Source organism: Bombus pascuorum, chromosome 1 (assembly GCF_905332965.1).
Source record: "Bombus pascuorum chromosome 1, iyBomPasc1.1, whole genome shotgun sequence".
Classification (NCBI taxonomy): domain Eukaryota; kingdom Metazoa; phylum Arthropoda; class Insecta; order Hymenoptera; family Apidae; genus Bombus; species Bombus pascuorum.
Window position 1 is genome coordinate 17716106 of NC_083488.1, and position 16202 is coordinate 17732307.

The window sequence follows — 16202 nt, forward strand, 5'->3', positions numbered from 1 at the left end:
GGTTTCGGGTTTGACAGAGAGGGTTTAAAGGAATTTTAAATCCAATATTCTTTTATTTTCATCTTACCTTGCGCTTTAAAATAGGTTTCTACTTTTCTCATATTTTACCACTTGACATTCCTGATTTATTATGTTTTATGTTTTTTTTTTACACCTTCTAATCCAAATAAAGATCGAGAGGAGACGCGTTACTAGATTTCGTTAGATACTGTCGATTTCCATACACTTGTAGGAAGTCTGGAAGTGCAAAATTGCACAGACTGTAGATACATGATATGAAAAAAATGTATAAAATATCAAAAATATAGTGTTTTCTACGATACTTGGTAGGTGAAACGATTTTCTACTTAAGTTCTATCTTCTTAATTATATTTTCAAAAACATGAATTTGCACGAAGATCCGCGATCTATGTACTACGTATAATTCTAAAGATATCAAATATTTTATCGATTATGTGAAAGAAGGAATATATCTGAATTAATCATCTTCGAATTTCCTTAGATAGCGTTTCTTTCGTTTGAAATGATCGAACGTGACTTTGTCAAGCCGCTCGATTCGAGAACGATACGCAAGGTTTAAGGGGTTAAAGCTTCGGTCAATCACCGATGTTTTTTTTCTGGTCACGTATCGCGACACTTTTTCAAGCGGATTTTATGAAATACTTTCGTTCGATCCTGTAAACAAAACATAACGTGCCAGATAAACGCAAACAAGTATTTCATATTATTTGGGGACACGGTAATTTCGTTAGGAATAATAAATAATAACACCCGATAATACATTTAAACAATAATTTCATCTAAGCTGAGTGGATACTATCTCATCTTATTTATTTCCTCTAACATTTTTTTTCCTTGCCATTTGTGTCGCTGCCAACAAGAATACGTGTTGGCAAGAGTAAATCGAACTAGCCATTTTGATCGAATGACACGCCTTTGTGCAGCTATGCAAGAGTCAAAGGAAGCAATTGATATTGTAGCAAAAGAGAGGAATATTTGTCGAACACCGCAGATTGTAGAAGCGTGCAAAAAGGAATAAAGCGAATTGAGTGTCGAAGTTTAGGTAATTCTACGGGAAACTTTTTGACGAATAGTTGTTATTGAAAAATAGATTGGTTACAGGGCTCCTTAAACTATGGATCGCGATCCGGTGAAGGGGTCGCGTAACAGAATTATGGGGCTGTCCAAATTTTTGCGATTGCCACGCACCAGTCAAATGAAAAATGCCGATCATCTGTCATTAAAGAATCCTTTCATCAAGTTATTAATCGTCATAGGGATGAAACACCAGCTTTTTAAAAAGTTGCTTCAATAGATTTTTGCTTGAAATTGGAACAGAATTTCCAACAATTTCTAAAATGATCTTAAAAACACTTACGATAGTTTGTACTGCATGCCTATTGTAAAAACGTCTTCACAATTGACGACTGCAAAATCCAAATATCGATCAACTCTAAAAAACGTTGAAGATGTTCTGTTGTATCAAATATTGAGCCAAGATTTAATTCTTTATGCAAGAACAAATAAGCACATTTGTCTCGTTAGTGTGTAAATTTAGTTTTATCCTAATAAGTGGTGATAAGTGATACAATTATAAATATAATAAAGAATTGTTTAAAATTAAACTTCTTTGATTTATATTTATTTTATTATCTTTATATATTTATTTTATCTATCTTTTTACGTATATAACCAAGTTCGTGTAAAATTTTCCTGAACAAAATAGGATCGCGAATTAAAAAGGTTTAAGAAGGTTTGGGTTAGGACAATTGGCAATTTGAATTTCGCGGATAATCTCCAAAGGTGGTATTTAGTGTTTGGTGGAAATGGACGACTTGTTGTAGAAAAGAAAATGATACAGTGAATTAGCGAATAATGGTGTTCGATGAAACAATATCAATACTATTAATTATTGCTACTAATATTGCTGCTGAAGGAATTAGTATGTTATTAAAAAATTGTAATAAAAATCACGTAAAAATCTGTAACACGTACGGTACAAAATATAAATTGAGAAATTAAATAAAATATTACATTTTGCAACTCTTTATCATTAAAATTACTAAAAATCACAATTATTAATATTTATTTTCTTTTTCCAAAAAGTAATAACACATTGTCTATTTTACTACCGAAATCGAGACTGATTTTCTTTATTAACGTTTCATTTTATTTAATTATATAGCAATGTAACATAAAAATTGCATTAGTCAACCATTAATAATTCTATATGCTGTTCAATATTTTACCCATAAATGGATAAACATCTTTTTTAAAAAATTCCATCAACAAGTGAAATGTATGAAGTTTCCTAAACAATTTTCTTTCGTATCGCAGCACTGAACACTAACTACCTATCTTCTCTGTGTCGCCGGTTATTAATGTTTACGCCAGGATGGTCGAAATTGTCGGCAGAGTAGGAAGAAGAGGAAGGGAGTAAGAGGGATGCGTATTATTTGAATTCAGTTCGACCAGATTATTCGGTTTGATTAATCAACAACGCACAACGACGGTGTGTCTCAAAAGATAGCCGGGCCGAGGAGTTATGCACACAGGGACAGCGATGAGTTATTGCTGTCGCGTTACCGTGGCCTGTTGTCCCATTGTTTCTATTATTACATACGTCAAACGCGCGAATGAATTATGCACGCTGCTGAACGTAGAAGTTGATTCGCGCGGCTAACGATGTTCCGTGTTTGTACATTACTGATCAAAGTTTCGATTGTTCGCGTTTCGTGTTCTCCGTTGAGAAACGAAGGAGTTTTAAGGAATTGACGAAAAGTGGTAGGATGGAGAAGAAGCTGTAGAATATGGTGAGATTCGAAACGAAGGAAACCTTTAAATTAAGTATGATTTATACTTGTACATTGATGACAAGAGTTTCGACTGTGCGTACTTACTGTTGAAAAACACTGTTGAAAAAAAAAGTTAAGGAATTGACGAAGAATAAAAATACGGTCGAAAGAAATTATCGGAAATAGTGAAATTCGAAAAAAGAAGAAAATCTTTAAATCAATTATGATTTGTACTTGTATATTAACGATTAATTTTATTCGTGTCTCGCATAGTTTGCGAATGAAAATCTCGTTTCAATGAATATTTTTCATTATCAAACTTAACAATGTTTATTCCAAGAGAAATATCTGTAAAGCTACCGTTTTTCAAAGTATTGAAATTTTTAGAATAGTTGGATGCATTTTGAATTTTTCCGATATTAATATTATAAGATAATTGATATACATATACGTATATTTAAACATTCCTTCATGGTTCTTTTGAATTTCATCTTACACAATTATTTTTCAATTTTCTACTACTTTCCATTGATTCTCTCTTTCACTAATTGGAACTTCTTCTTTTCATCTTTTGAAAATAAAATATCTTAAAAATGTTTTTCAACTATTTTATATATCGCAATCTCTATACACGAAAGATATAAGTCAAGTACATGTAACTTAGATTTGAATATAAACTTAATTTATAGCCTGCAAGTACAAATACAGTTGGCGTTAGTGAAAAATGTAAAAAAGGAAAGAAGGAAGAAAGAAAGAAAGAAATTAAAATCAAAAGAATCAAATTAAATGGAGCACGAGAATTACTCGATTGTTTCCTAACGTGTAGACTGTGGGTTCTATAAAGGAGAGAAAGAATGAGAAAATTGTTCGATTCACTTATCAAATCGATCAGATTCTGTAAATTCTGCTGAAGAAATGATATCGATTGTTCAAAATCGGCACAATGTTTGTTGAATCTATAGTTGTTTTCACCGAAGAAAACGAGAATGATTAGTGTACGTATGTGTATTGATTCGTGGTTAAATTTAGAATGAAATTAAGGCACGGTTAAATTGGGGACATTTCGACTGTGGAAATTAGAAACTATTAGGTATTGTTACGTAAATGAGAGAAGAATTTTTTACAATTGAATATTTTAATTAAATATAAACAATGTTAATTACTTGAATTTTCAATAGTTGATTTTTATAAATGATTATCCAAAAGTCCACGGTCAATTATCGAATAAAGTCCTTATTTTCAATACGTACATAAAATATTTATTTTGTACACTTAGCCTATATATTTACATACGTAGAAAATGCTAGAAATAATAAAACTAGAGAAGAAACTTCTTTTAACTTGCATATTTACGACCAATTTTACGCAGTCTTTCATAAATCGAAAACAGAAAGCCTTTCGCACTTCTTCCTTGAATACATGCCAAGAATCAACAGGGAAAAGGGGGAATGCGAATTTTGCCGAATCTTGAGTTTATCATTTTTTCATATGCTCCTGTATGTACTCTTTACCAGTGGGTGCGTCGTATTAATTTGCATTAAAATTTTCTGAATTTTGCAGTAGTTATAAGAAATTAGGGTGTACTGCGTACTTTTCATTTTCCACAGTTTAACGTGTCATATATTGCTTAAAATTATAAGTGGAAGTTGATGATGCAGAGGACTATAATGTTTTATTTCTATATAATATCTATGAATATATGTATATTATACATATATACATTTATATGTATATAATATCCATGAAAATATGAAGTTGTGACTATTATATATTGAAAAATGAATTTTCGTTTTCTGAGGAATACTAGAACTTGACATTTCCCCTTTTGCCTGTAGACTCTTCACATGTACATATATGTATGTATATTTTCTATGTACATTTTATTATAAAATCCACGTTTTATATTTGCAATTTTTAAATTGTAAAAAGTCAAATTTCGATACATTTTAGAATTTTTATTATTCACAATTACAAATAACGGCAGTGTCAACGTGGTACCGCTAGAAAATTATGACACTTCTAAATACTACTAAAACTAATCGAAAATTATTCTTATCGGAATATTATACTTCGATAGATGCATAATTTATAGACGTTTCACGATAATTTTCAATGTTTCAGATTCGTGTTAAATGCACATAAAAGAATGTTATACTGTTTAGAAAACAAGCACGAAGCTTTAATATGCCCCTCGTGGCGATCAGACGCGGCGAAAGTTTTCAGCGTTGGTACATGCACGAGCATCGCAAACTCATAACGCGTCTGCGCGTAATAAGTCGATGCAATTTGTACGTTCTTTATTGGACGCATTTGTATTTGCTTAATTACATTGTTACGCCGCCGGCTATTACTTCGACGCGGCCGAGTTAATGGGACGATAATACACTTTTCGTAACCTGCTCCGCCGCCATTCAGTCTGCGCCTGAAACATGCATGCGCGAATTTCTCTGAACAGAAGTATCTCTTTTGAAACGATAGCAGCTGGATTAATGAATTTTTAGGTAGCTCGAGATAATTTTAATTTTCTCCTTTCTACGAAGCAAGTTAACGAGTCTTCTACAATCTTTTTGGCATGGTATCACTTTTATTTAATCCTTTCGAGTTGAATTATTTAGCGATTTTAGCTTCAGTACTTTCGATTACGAAATTCGCATAGGAAATTTTAGTTATCGCTTTTCTTCGCTGGAGTTTATTAATTTTGGCAAAAGTTTCGTATAATGTAACATATCATATTCTTTTTTAAATCTTCCGAAGAAATTACCAATCGGAATAGAAATTTTTCAAAGTACTATTATTGTTTCCTTTCAGACAATTGTTATCTAGGAATTACCTTTTGAAATTCGAAAGATTAAGTAAGGACAGGTAAGCGAGAGTTAAATTCATGCTTTCGTTACGTTTGACAGCGTTCGAGTTTTCACAAATAAAATGAAATTGTCATCTCAAAAAGTTGTATCACTCGATAGAATTTTATAACATTATTTTATTAATGCGATGGTTTTTTTGGTAATTTGATTTTGTCTAACAGTGGAGAAGCTTTTCTGCGACGACTTACAGGGTAGAAATTGAAGTTTCGAGATTTTATTTCCTTTGCTGAAAGTAAATTTAGAATGTGAAGAATAAACAGGAAAAGACTAATGCTGCTTGTCAATATTCCGTGCAACTCAATTATATTCCTTCGAAACATTTTTCCAACTTGCCCCAACTCCTTTAACGTCTACGCTCTACATTGACTACCTTGTTAGCTTTTAGTTTACATCTTGTTATTTCAATTTATTTATAGATTTAACTAATGTAAAGATATTAAGGACAATCCTAAATTCAATAAACTCTTTAACGTTTTCCCTGTTTTTTAAGTTTTACGTTTCTCATTAGTCACTTTGTTAATTCGAATTATATCTCATTCCAGTTTCGTAACAAATCCAATTAATGCAAAATTACTAATTGCTGCCTATATTTTAGTTTCTATATTTTATACCGATCGTTTTATTCATATTTCATTTGCATCTTACTACTTCAGCTTTTCTATAAATTTAATTAACAAGATAAAGCTACGTATATTCTTTCACGCAACTAGAAAAGCGAAACCTAAATGAAGATTCATTACACTCTTTAAATATTGTAACAAGTAGTTTATTACGAATATTTATTCCATACGCTTTTGCACATATAAATTTAGATTCCCTATAAATGCATAAGTATCTGCAACCTAGCTAGAACAGAGCCTGTAGAAAAATTTCAATTGATAAAAGTTATTAAAACGCAAAACAGAATATTTTTAAGGTATATCACTTATACAATACAGAAATTGAATATCCTCCTCAACATATTTTCTGTTTCTCTTTTTAAAAATAAAATAAAGCCACAATTCACAACGATTGTTAACTTTCGCTCGTGTTGAATCGGAAACAGAAAAACAGGAAAAAGAAATTGAAAGATAGAATAAGATATGTACTATCTATAGATACTATATATCTCATGTACAACAAAAAATCCAACTTTAATACAACTTTAATACATTCTCTTTAAATCTTCAATCACAGTCATAAATAGAAACTCTAGCGAATGTACATGTCTTTAATACGTTTTTGCCTGTACAATTTCTATCTTATGAAACGCAACTGTAAACGTTAAATCCCGTCTTGTCGTCGTCGCAATCGTCGTTCTCATTGTTGTCTGGCGTGGACAGAAAAGTTTCCAGACACTTTTAACGCCCGTCGGCGTGATATACTTTAAGTTCGCACGATGTATATCTGAAACCGCGCGAATTTCCGCGAGTTCGTCCTAATTAACAAGATGAAAATCGCATTTCGTCCCTTTTGGTCGCAGCTGGGCTACGGGCAGCTTTTAATCGTTTTAATCTAATTTTGAAAAGCACAGGCTCGTTCGTACGACTGGCGTATTATCGCGTCGTGAGATCTTGCTTTTTCCAACCTTCTACAACCCCTGCACGGTGGCCGACGTTCGTTTCTTGCGACGAATTCCGTTGAACGCGCGACCTGCCGAGCTTGAATAGCGAAGTTAAGTTGTCACGCGACCGCTGAATGAACATCATACGTCTTATCTGCGTGATATATTCTGTCTATTAGCGTGGCCATCGTATTGTTAAAAATGTGATGAAAGGATAGCTGACGTAATTGCAAGGAGAATCCCATTGTACGACGCTCGAGAAGTTAAATGAAAAAGGAGATTCGCGAGGAATGTCCTAAGAGCTCTTCTGATAGTTCTATTAATTCCTTGAGTTAGCTGGTATCTTACAGTAGTTGTATAAATAGCGGCTGATAAAGGAAACTTTATAAAATAATAAGGCTAAAGAAGACAAAATAATTTTACAAACTCTTTCGCACGTCTTAAGAACGCTTCCATTAGTTGTATAGATTTCTTGAATTAGCTGCTATCTTATAGTGGCCGTATATACATTTGCGGATAGAAGAAAGTTTATAGAATAATAAGTGTAAAGAAGAACAACATAATTTTATAAACTCTTTGGAACTCTTAAGAGCGCTTATAATAGTTGTGTTAATTTCTTGAATTACCTGCTATCTTAAAGTAGTTGTATATACAATAGCGTAATAGAAAGAATATAAGAAGGTTTATAAGATAATAAGTGTAAAAGAAGATATCATAATTTTACAAAATAGATTTTATTTAATAAGAGCATTGGATAGATATATACCACAGAATGGATGATTGTTATGAACATGGTAAACAACTTTTAGTATAAAAGTTACTAAGATTCACGGTGTCTTAATTTTAAACTTTCTTTTATCTGCCACTATATGTATATTGACCTATTTGACGTGCAAATTTTGTCGGGTTTTAGAATCATCGATTATGTTATGACGATAGCAAATGAAAAATAACTTACTGTATACATCTCGACGATAAAATATGACATAAAAAAGATGAAAAATTCTAGAAAGTTCGTTAAAACCTAGAAACGTTCTATGTATTTTAAGAATGATTTATCGTAGTTCAGCTAGATATTCTTTTTTAAAACACAAAGAAGTTCTTTACAAAGCCGATACGGGAATTTTTCTCTAAAGAATTTTGAAAAATTTCTATTTCCTCTAATCTGTTGGATCTATTTTCAATAATTGTATGTATAACAAGATATTGCTTTTGTCTATAGTCGGACTATTTACAATTTCTGTACATTCTGACGTGTGATCAGAAGTTTTTCTCCGTTCGTTCGATTTTGTGTTTCGTAACACGTTCAACCGTTTAAGGGAAAGACAGATCGTAAAGGAAACTCGTGGAGCAACGAAAGTTCGAGATATAGGTTGAAAGGCGAGTTTGATTCTATTTTTGCGTCGGTCAATTGGTTTTGGGTATGTGGTTGTTAGCGCTTCTCTGGCTACACTTGAAAGTCACAGTGGTGCGATATTCTCTGTAAAGTTCGAAGTTTAGCGACCGTACGAGACGTTTGTAAAACACGTAAAATAGAATTTTATGATCCAACTGGGTTTAATAATTACTCGCCCGGTCGGAATAAGAGTGGGTACATTTTTTTGAAATTTTACTCGACTTTTCAACACGTTCCGTGCCCAGCGGTAAGTAAGCGTTTTGTCAGAGCTTTAAACTGGAAGAGTAGGAAAATTACGTTGGCAAATTTAATCGGAGGAAAATTCCACTTGTACTGAATTTTTTGACAGTTTCGTCTTCACTCGTATCCATTTTATTTGAACAATTTTTGCAAAGAATATCTCTATTTGTTCGATGGAAGTTTCAGTTCCGCTGACTATCGTATATAACCGATGATCCAGGGAACTTGTGAATCTTTTAATAGCGAATTGTTCGTAAAGCGAAGAAAAGAATAGAATTTGACGTTTCACTGCTGCTTTACTCAAATATGCCATCATTTTACTAAATTATTTTGCTGGTATATAACCTAAAGACACTATATTGCACGTGATATTTAATATCAATCAATAGCATTGAATAAACGTGTCTTTCTGTTACATCTATACGCATAAGAATGTAAGTACATTTTTTCCCAAGTATCCTGCCTTTTGCTTGCTTAATTAATATTATGCCTTGAACTCGTTTCATATCTACCTTTTGCATATACTTTTTATACCTACCTTTTTATTTTTATATTTTTGTAATGTTACAGTAAATTTACTTATCATAATATGGTAATACTTAAATCATTATATGGAATCAATAATAGTACTTGTCTGATAGCAAAATATTCAAACGTCAAAAGAGAACATTGAATTTTAATTATAGGAATTAAATGTTAATTAAACGATATGTGCTCTATTCAACCTGGAGCTATACGTTATTAAGTCGATAGGTGATTTCACACGTTCCAGTCACGGCGTGAATGAATATCAAACTACTTTGAAGTAATGAAATGGTGAATCTTTCATTTAATTAACAATGTCTACGTACATGAAGAATAGATAGCAGGAATTCCATCCTACTTTTTGAATTGTTAATAACTCTTCTAGATAGATTTAAATTTCGTAAAGGAATTATATAAAAAATTTCACATCAAAAGTATTTAAGTAGCCTAAACGATTAATTCATACTCTTTTATGAAGTTGCGAGATTTTCACAATTTTCTAATGGTTACACGCATTCTCTTCTTAAAATATTAATAAACATATTACATCTCCCTATTACGTATCCCGTTCGACTCATATATTTAACATTAATTAGAAAATTTCAACAGCAACTTCCTATTTCGTAAATTAAACAAGAAGAACAGAAGATAAAAAAAGATAAGGAAAAAATAGTATAAAGGTGTGTTACGAATGAAACGCGAAATTTAGATCAAATTTCAATTCTTTCAGATAATATCCGCGAATATTTATAAAAATTTTCAGATTATATTATTAGATTAGATTATTAAATTATTTTTTAATAAAACAGATTGTATCGGATCAATAGCAGAAGAAAGAAGTATTTTGAGATTAAGTGAGTAGCCGTTAAGATAAACTACACATATGTAATTATTTGATACGACAAGGAAAGAAACAAAAGACTTCGAATTATTAAGTTATAATATAAAATCATTCGAAACCTAAGAAGCTTTTATCTCGAATATAATTTTAATTGTTTAGCTTTTATATACATAAACGAATATTCCTTAAAATTCAGTAAAGTACAACTCGTTAAAAATGTGATATTTCATATGAAGCAACTAATACAAGATATATTAGATGTTTTCGCATTTACGTTTCTTTGTGACATACATTTTTCTTTGCACAAACTGGATAAAATGCATACTAACGTATTAAATATTATTATTTCCTATCGCAGTGTCTACAAAAAGTATTGGCACATATCGTTATCTCCCACTGAAGCATTTTTTTTCTCAGCTTCTATATTTCATTTTCACGGTATCAAATTTTTGGATTCATATGAAAGTATTACTGAATTATACGAAATTTAATACACTTCAATCTAATTAATTAGTACGTAAATGTTATGATAAATACAATAGTGTGCGAATATTTTTCGTAACTATTATATTCGAAAAATCGTATTTTGTTTGCAACCAAAACGCGATTTGCCTTGTTTCATGTCTTGTTCTGCAACAGGCGGATTTTTTAACGTCTTACCTCAGGTTTCAACAGTTTGTTGATACAGTTTATTCTGCTGCTCAGAATCTCCAACTCCAGGCGTTCCTTGTAGAGCTGTCGAAATACAGAGAGCTTAAGTCGCGTAACTCTAAAGAGGGGAGAAATTTATTCGAGTGTAGAACAACCTACCATTTTCTTCGTCTTCTCCTGGAACACATCGGTCTGCTGCAACTGGAAATCAGAAAGCAATTTACCATTCACCGTAACCGTATTGTTGCCCGTGCCGACCAACTCCTTCTGTACGAAGGCAAAACAACGAAATGCACTTTCGGCATGGTATACCGACTCGAAACAAACTTACGTGCTTATGAATGCAATTGTAGATCGGTCTGATGTCCGCCATGCTTTTCTTCCGCGGAATTTTCTGTAAATTAAACATGATTATATGTAGACCGGGTGTCCCATTTTAAACGATTCACACAACTATCTGCTGAATTATACGTTGTTCTAAAAAGCATCTCAAATAAAGCATACTCGATAAATTTACCATTATTAATTATACAAATAAAGCTCTTGTTTCGAGCAAAACATCTTATGATCTTATGATCCTCGCAAATCTTATCGATGTGGACGTTCCTTCGAAATTTCGATATGTCCTTTGTATTTTTTAAATAGAACTATACATTTTTTTTTGTACACCACTTGATGCATTTTTTAATTCTTTACAAAAAGGTACAAAGTATTTGGGTGGAAATGTGATTAGTTTAAAAGATATTTTAATCTTGAAAGACAAGGAAAGATAACGCAAAGCTTTTGCGTTTATGTTTTCTTTGTTTTTCTTTCACAATTTGATGAAATTAACATTGAAACATCTTTTAAACTACGCATTTTCAGATAAAAGAACCTTGATACTTCTTTACAGAGGATTAAAAACTGAATCGAAACAGGTATGAAAGAGTCTATAGTGTCATTTAAGGAAACAAAAGTTATGCTGAGATCTCGAAAAATGCCACCATATAGACAAATCTGGTGTTCATCATAAGACGGTCCCGTTTTATTTGAAACATTTTTTCGAAAAATGAGATGCCCTGTATAGTGATACTTCGTTTCAAAGTGAATTCAACATGTTGTTATTCGCCGTACCTTGTCTGCTTCTTTTTGCAATTCCAGGAAGAGTTTTTGATTCGAGACGATCGCTTTTGCACCCTGGGTTCGATACATGAAAATGAATAACTTGGTGTCTTTAAATATGTAGAATATTATTAGATCTATCGGAAAACTGACGTATTTTCGTATCATATATAAACCACGTAAAAGTCAAACATCAAATCAATTTCGTCAGGACGAAATCATTCGTCATCTTAAACATTCTATTTCCAGATTTTTATACTATAATTTGAAAATTTGTAACAGATAGTTGCTTATCGTGACATTCTATTTTTGCAGCAACGACAGATGTGTAATCTCTCAGGTTACCTGATATTTCATTTATCGAATGTCATTCTGTTATCGTCTCTGTGATCTATATAAAGATTATTGCTTGATATTTTAATTAAAACAATCACGTCAGGATATCATCTTCTTAGTTTTCTACTTTAGGAATTGACGGTTACGATAATTAAGTTATTTATTATTGTCGTGTAACATTACAATATATAACACGATAAGATTTAAGAAGACATTAAAGCTACAGAATAATATAAAGCAAAATTTTTAATCTTCGTTTAATAATATAGGGATACGTTTATAATAATGAGATCATTGATGAAATTATTGAATAGAAATTCATCTCTTGAAAGTTTAAGTCGGAATCCTGCTTAAAGAAATGAAGAATATTCCAAATCTCAATATGAAAGTGTGCTAAATAAAGTCGAACATGCTCGACGTGCTTGCAACTTCGTGCTTGATCAAATTAACCTTTCTCGCCGTTCAACGCCGATAAAAACTTTCGATCTTTCCGCTAATCAGAACACCGCAGAGAAAGAATGAGAAAGAAAGAAAGAAGGAGAGAAAGAAAGAAAGAAGGAGAGAGAGAGAGAGAGAGAGAGAGAGAGAGAGAAAGAGGAAAAAAAGAGGAACCGATGCAAACGAACACTCGTAATTGCGAGACATCTTGTCGACGATACTACGATACTTTCTCGACTGTTATCGATCCGTCTGTCTTCCGTTCATCCAGACGAATTAACCGGCCACGATTTAACAGAACAATTGTAATGCAACGAGGCGTTAAATCACGAGCTAACCTGTAAGATACGTTGTCATAAAATACAGTCTTAATCCATTTACAGCTTTTGGTTCTTTTCATTTTTAACATTGTTAACCCTGCAACATGGTTAATTTGTCAGATAGTTACAAAACCGTTTTGTAAATATATCTTTAGACAGTTAGACTTAAAAGTTTAATAATATAATAAATATATAAATGAGAAAAGTTAAGATTCATAAATAATATCGTATATTTACATGTTCATCTTAGATACATTTTTGCGGAACACTTGCTCTTATACATCACGTTACGTTATTAAGGCCACTAACGACTCAGGTTCGTGTATAACTTTCACGTGGAGAATGTATAAAATATGTAAATATATAAGTTTTATGTTTTACATTTGTTGTGTTACGTTTGTAGAAAAAATTCTATAACTTGGAATGGTTGAAAAGTTAAAAGATTAATATGATAAAAGATTTGAAGGTCTATAAATAAATAAATATACTTGTATAATTTTATAGTAGTTAACACTGACAGTTAACTCACGTGATGCCTAGTGTGGCGTCGCCGGTCGTTATAATATTAATACGTCGAGTGCCACGGAGGTCACCGGCGACTGACATTATACTTGCTAGTGACGTCATATAGATTAATCTCGGAATTAATTAAAGAGCTTAAGCTAAAGAAACATGTTCGTAAAATTTGTGATACTTTCAAATATTACCATAATAATATTATGAGGTGCGACACAAAAAGCACAGGACTGCACTTACAGCTTGGGAATGAAGCGTGGTAGGGGAAAGATAAAGGATCGACTATCAAAGATGTTTTGTGTAGTGACAGTGTTGCAAAGATTAGCTCGATCGTTACACTCACAATCGATACAAATGGATGCGTTTTCAATTTAGTGTTTCCGCTCGATCGAAAAATGTTGGACAGGAAAAGCAAACAGCAGATAAATATTAAGTTTTTTGCTAAGCTGGGAAAATTTGAAACGACATTTTTCAATTATTGATCAAACCTTACGACAAAGATTGTATGTCTCAAGTTCGTGCCTTTGAACCACTTCATCAAATGAACCCAGTTTTTGTCGTTAGAAAGTGCGAAAGCGAAAGCAACGGAAGGGATTTTCAACGGAATTGTCTCGAACTGAGTTGCCTTAAACGCTGGCACAATCATATGCGGTTGTGTGTCAACTCGAAAGGGAACTACTTCGAAGATGATCCTAGTTAATCTTCTGAATTTGTTTAATAAAAATAGTTACAGGCGCAGTCTTGTTTCTTTTGTGTCACACGTCGTATAGTACAATATAACAATGCGTTACATTATTATTAATATAACAATCTAATAATGTATTACCATACAACAATGTAACATTATTCTGCAGAAATAAGTGACAGTATTCCAATGCTGTGGCTGGCAGTCAACGTATTAAATTTTTTGTCCGATTGTCTCGCGAAAAGAACCGTTGTCATAAAAATGAGCAAAAATCCGACTTACCACAAGCGAACAGACAATGACGATGAACATCATGAGCAAGGTAACGAACGTAACGATCCCGCATTGCGGACCCAAATTAAACATGAGCCTCAGCTTAGTATCCGCCAGCAGATACTGGTATAACTGAAACCAAAAGGAATCATTTTCATCTGACACGGGGTTATCTCGTATTTTATGTCACTCCACTTTCTTATTCGCCAATGCGACTTTCGACAAAAAGATACGCATAACTGTCTACGGACCAGCCATTGAGGACCAGAATTATAGGATCTGTAGTATTTGTGGAATCTTGCGACTTCCATGGCGATTTCGAGTTTTGATACCGCGAAGCCGATAATTCTTCGCAATTGTCACGAGCATCACGTGAATTTGGACGGTCCACGCGAGTCGAAAAAACTGACAGTTTCGGCGGATCGTTTGACAGAAAATGGTCGACGTGTTTCCCTTGCCCCACCCTATTGCCCTTCCCCTCTTCCATATATAAGTACACATATTTACATGTATGTCTGTTGAATTTCGTACGAGAGGTATGTGTTCGAAAGTAATGCACGAATGGATATAAGATGAATTATGTAAAAGTATGAAGAAAATATAGAATAGAATTTTGTCATACGATGTTTTCTTGTTTCTGAGAAAATCGAATATGATAATGTATCGTGTGTACTTGAACATGGCTAATTTCGTACACTAAACGAAAGTAAATAATTGCAAGAGGTGATTTTATGTGTAAAAGTAAGTTGAAAATATAGAATAAAGTTTGTTCAGAAGACGCTTTATTTCCAAGAAAATAAATTTCAAAATTTCTCGTAGACCTGCCAATTCCTAACTAAACACGTTCAAACTCCATTTTTCTTGAAAATGAAGCATTGAACGCAAAAATTGAATTGCGCATTTTCGCCTTATTTTCGCACGTATTGAATATCCTCCTATCGTTTGTTTATTATTACTAATTGTCGGGTCATATCCACTCGGTAGTTTGTCAAGTTCAAGTATACTCGACGAATTTCCAAACTCGATTTCCTCTAGAACGGATCATCATATGAGAAAACTCTATTCTATATTTCCTTCTTACCTTTTTATCGACAATCATCTCGTGTACATAACTTTCGGACGCACCCTGTATGTATTTATACATCTATGTGCAGTGATCGATCGCGAGCAACGATAGAAGTAAACATCAATACAAATTGATGCGGCATGTTCAAACAATGTCGCTCACAATAATGATAATTCGGCCACGGGTACATGGCAACAACCGTACACCATCGTAACGACATTATTTTTTTTAGCGATCGGTGGCTTCCATCGGTAAAACGAACGACTTGATAGATTCTACCTGTTCCCTTTGCCATTTTCCACCCGCTTTCAACTTTTAGCCTTCGATATTTGCACGAACAATGGAAACGTGGTAGATTCAGCCGCGTGCTCCTTTGCAATAATCGCCAGACGCTTATTTAATTTTTCGTTCGTACTGTTTGCGGTTCGATCGCGGCCTCCGTAAAACGAAGGAGAAGTTAGAAACGATGGTCTCGTTGGTTTTTATCGTTAGCCGGGTCCCAGGGAATTCGCTGGATTTAATAATGAGTTTGATCGTGTTTGCTCTTTCTTGTTGTGCCTTCTAATGGATTTAAGCGGTTTCAGAATGTTCCGCATGATAATAGGCAATTCT

General features: G+C 33.0%; 1 protein-coding gene across 1 annotated transcript; it reads right to left on the reverse strand.

Annotated features, from left to right (window-relative positions):
• Positions 1–4036: 4036 nt before the first annotated feature.
• Positions 4037–14835, reverse strand: LOC132907302 (uncharacterized). The gene is made up of 7 exons (XM_060960253.1): positions 14776–14835; positions 14534–14656; positions 11969–12031; positions 11187–11249; positions 11015–11056; positions 10865–10939; positions 4037–5217 (listed from the first exon to the last, which is right to left on the reverse strand). Exons 1-7 carry the CDS (start codon positions 14833–14835, stop codon positions 5143–5145), a joined length of 501 nt encoding a protein of 166 aa, XP_060816236.1. The 3' UTR covers positions 4037–5142.
• Positions 14836–16202: the final 1367 nt, after the last annotated feature.

Coding starts and splice junctions, on each gene's coding strand:
- LOC132907302 (XM_060960253.1), bottom strand. CDS start 14,835: ATGGAAGTCGCAAGATTCCACAAATACTACAGATCCTATAATTCTGGT. Junction 14,657..14,775: donor ATTCTGGTCCTCAATGGCTG/GTCCGTAGACAG, acceptor TTTTGGTTTCAG/TTATACCAGTATCTGCTGGC. Junction 10,940..11,014: donor AGGAGAAGACGAAGAAAATG/GTAGGTTGTTCT, acceptor GTATTTCGACAG/CTCTACAAGGAACGCCTGGA.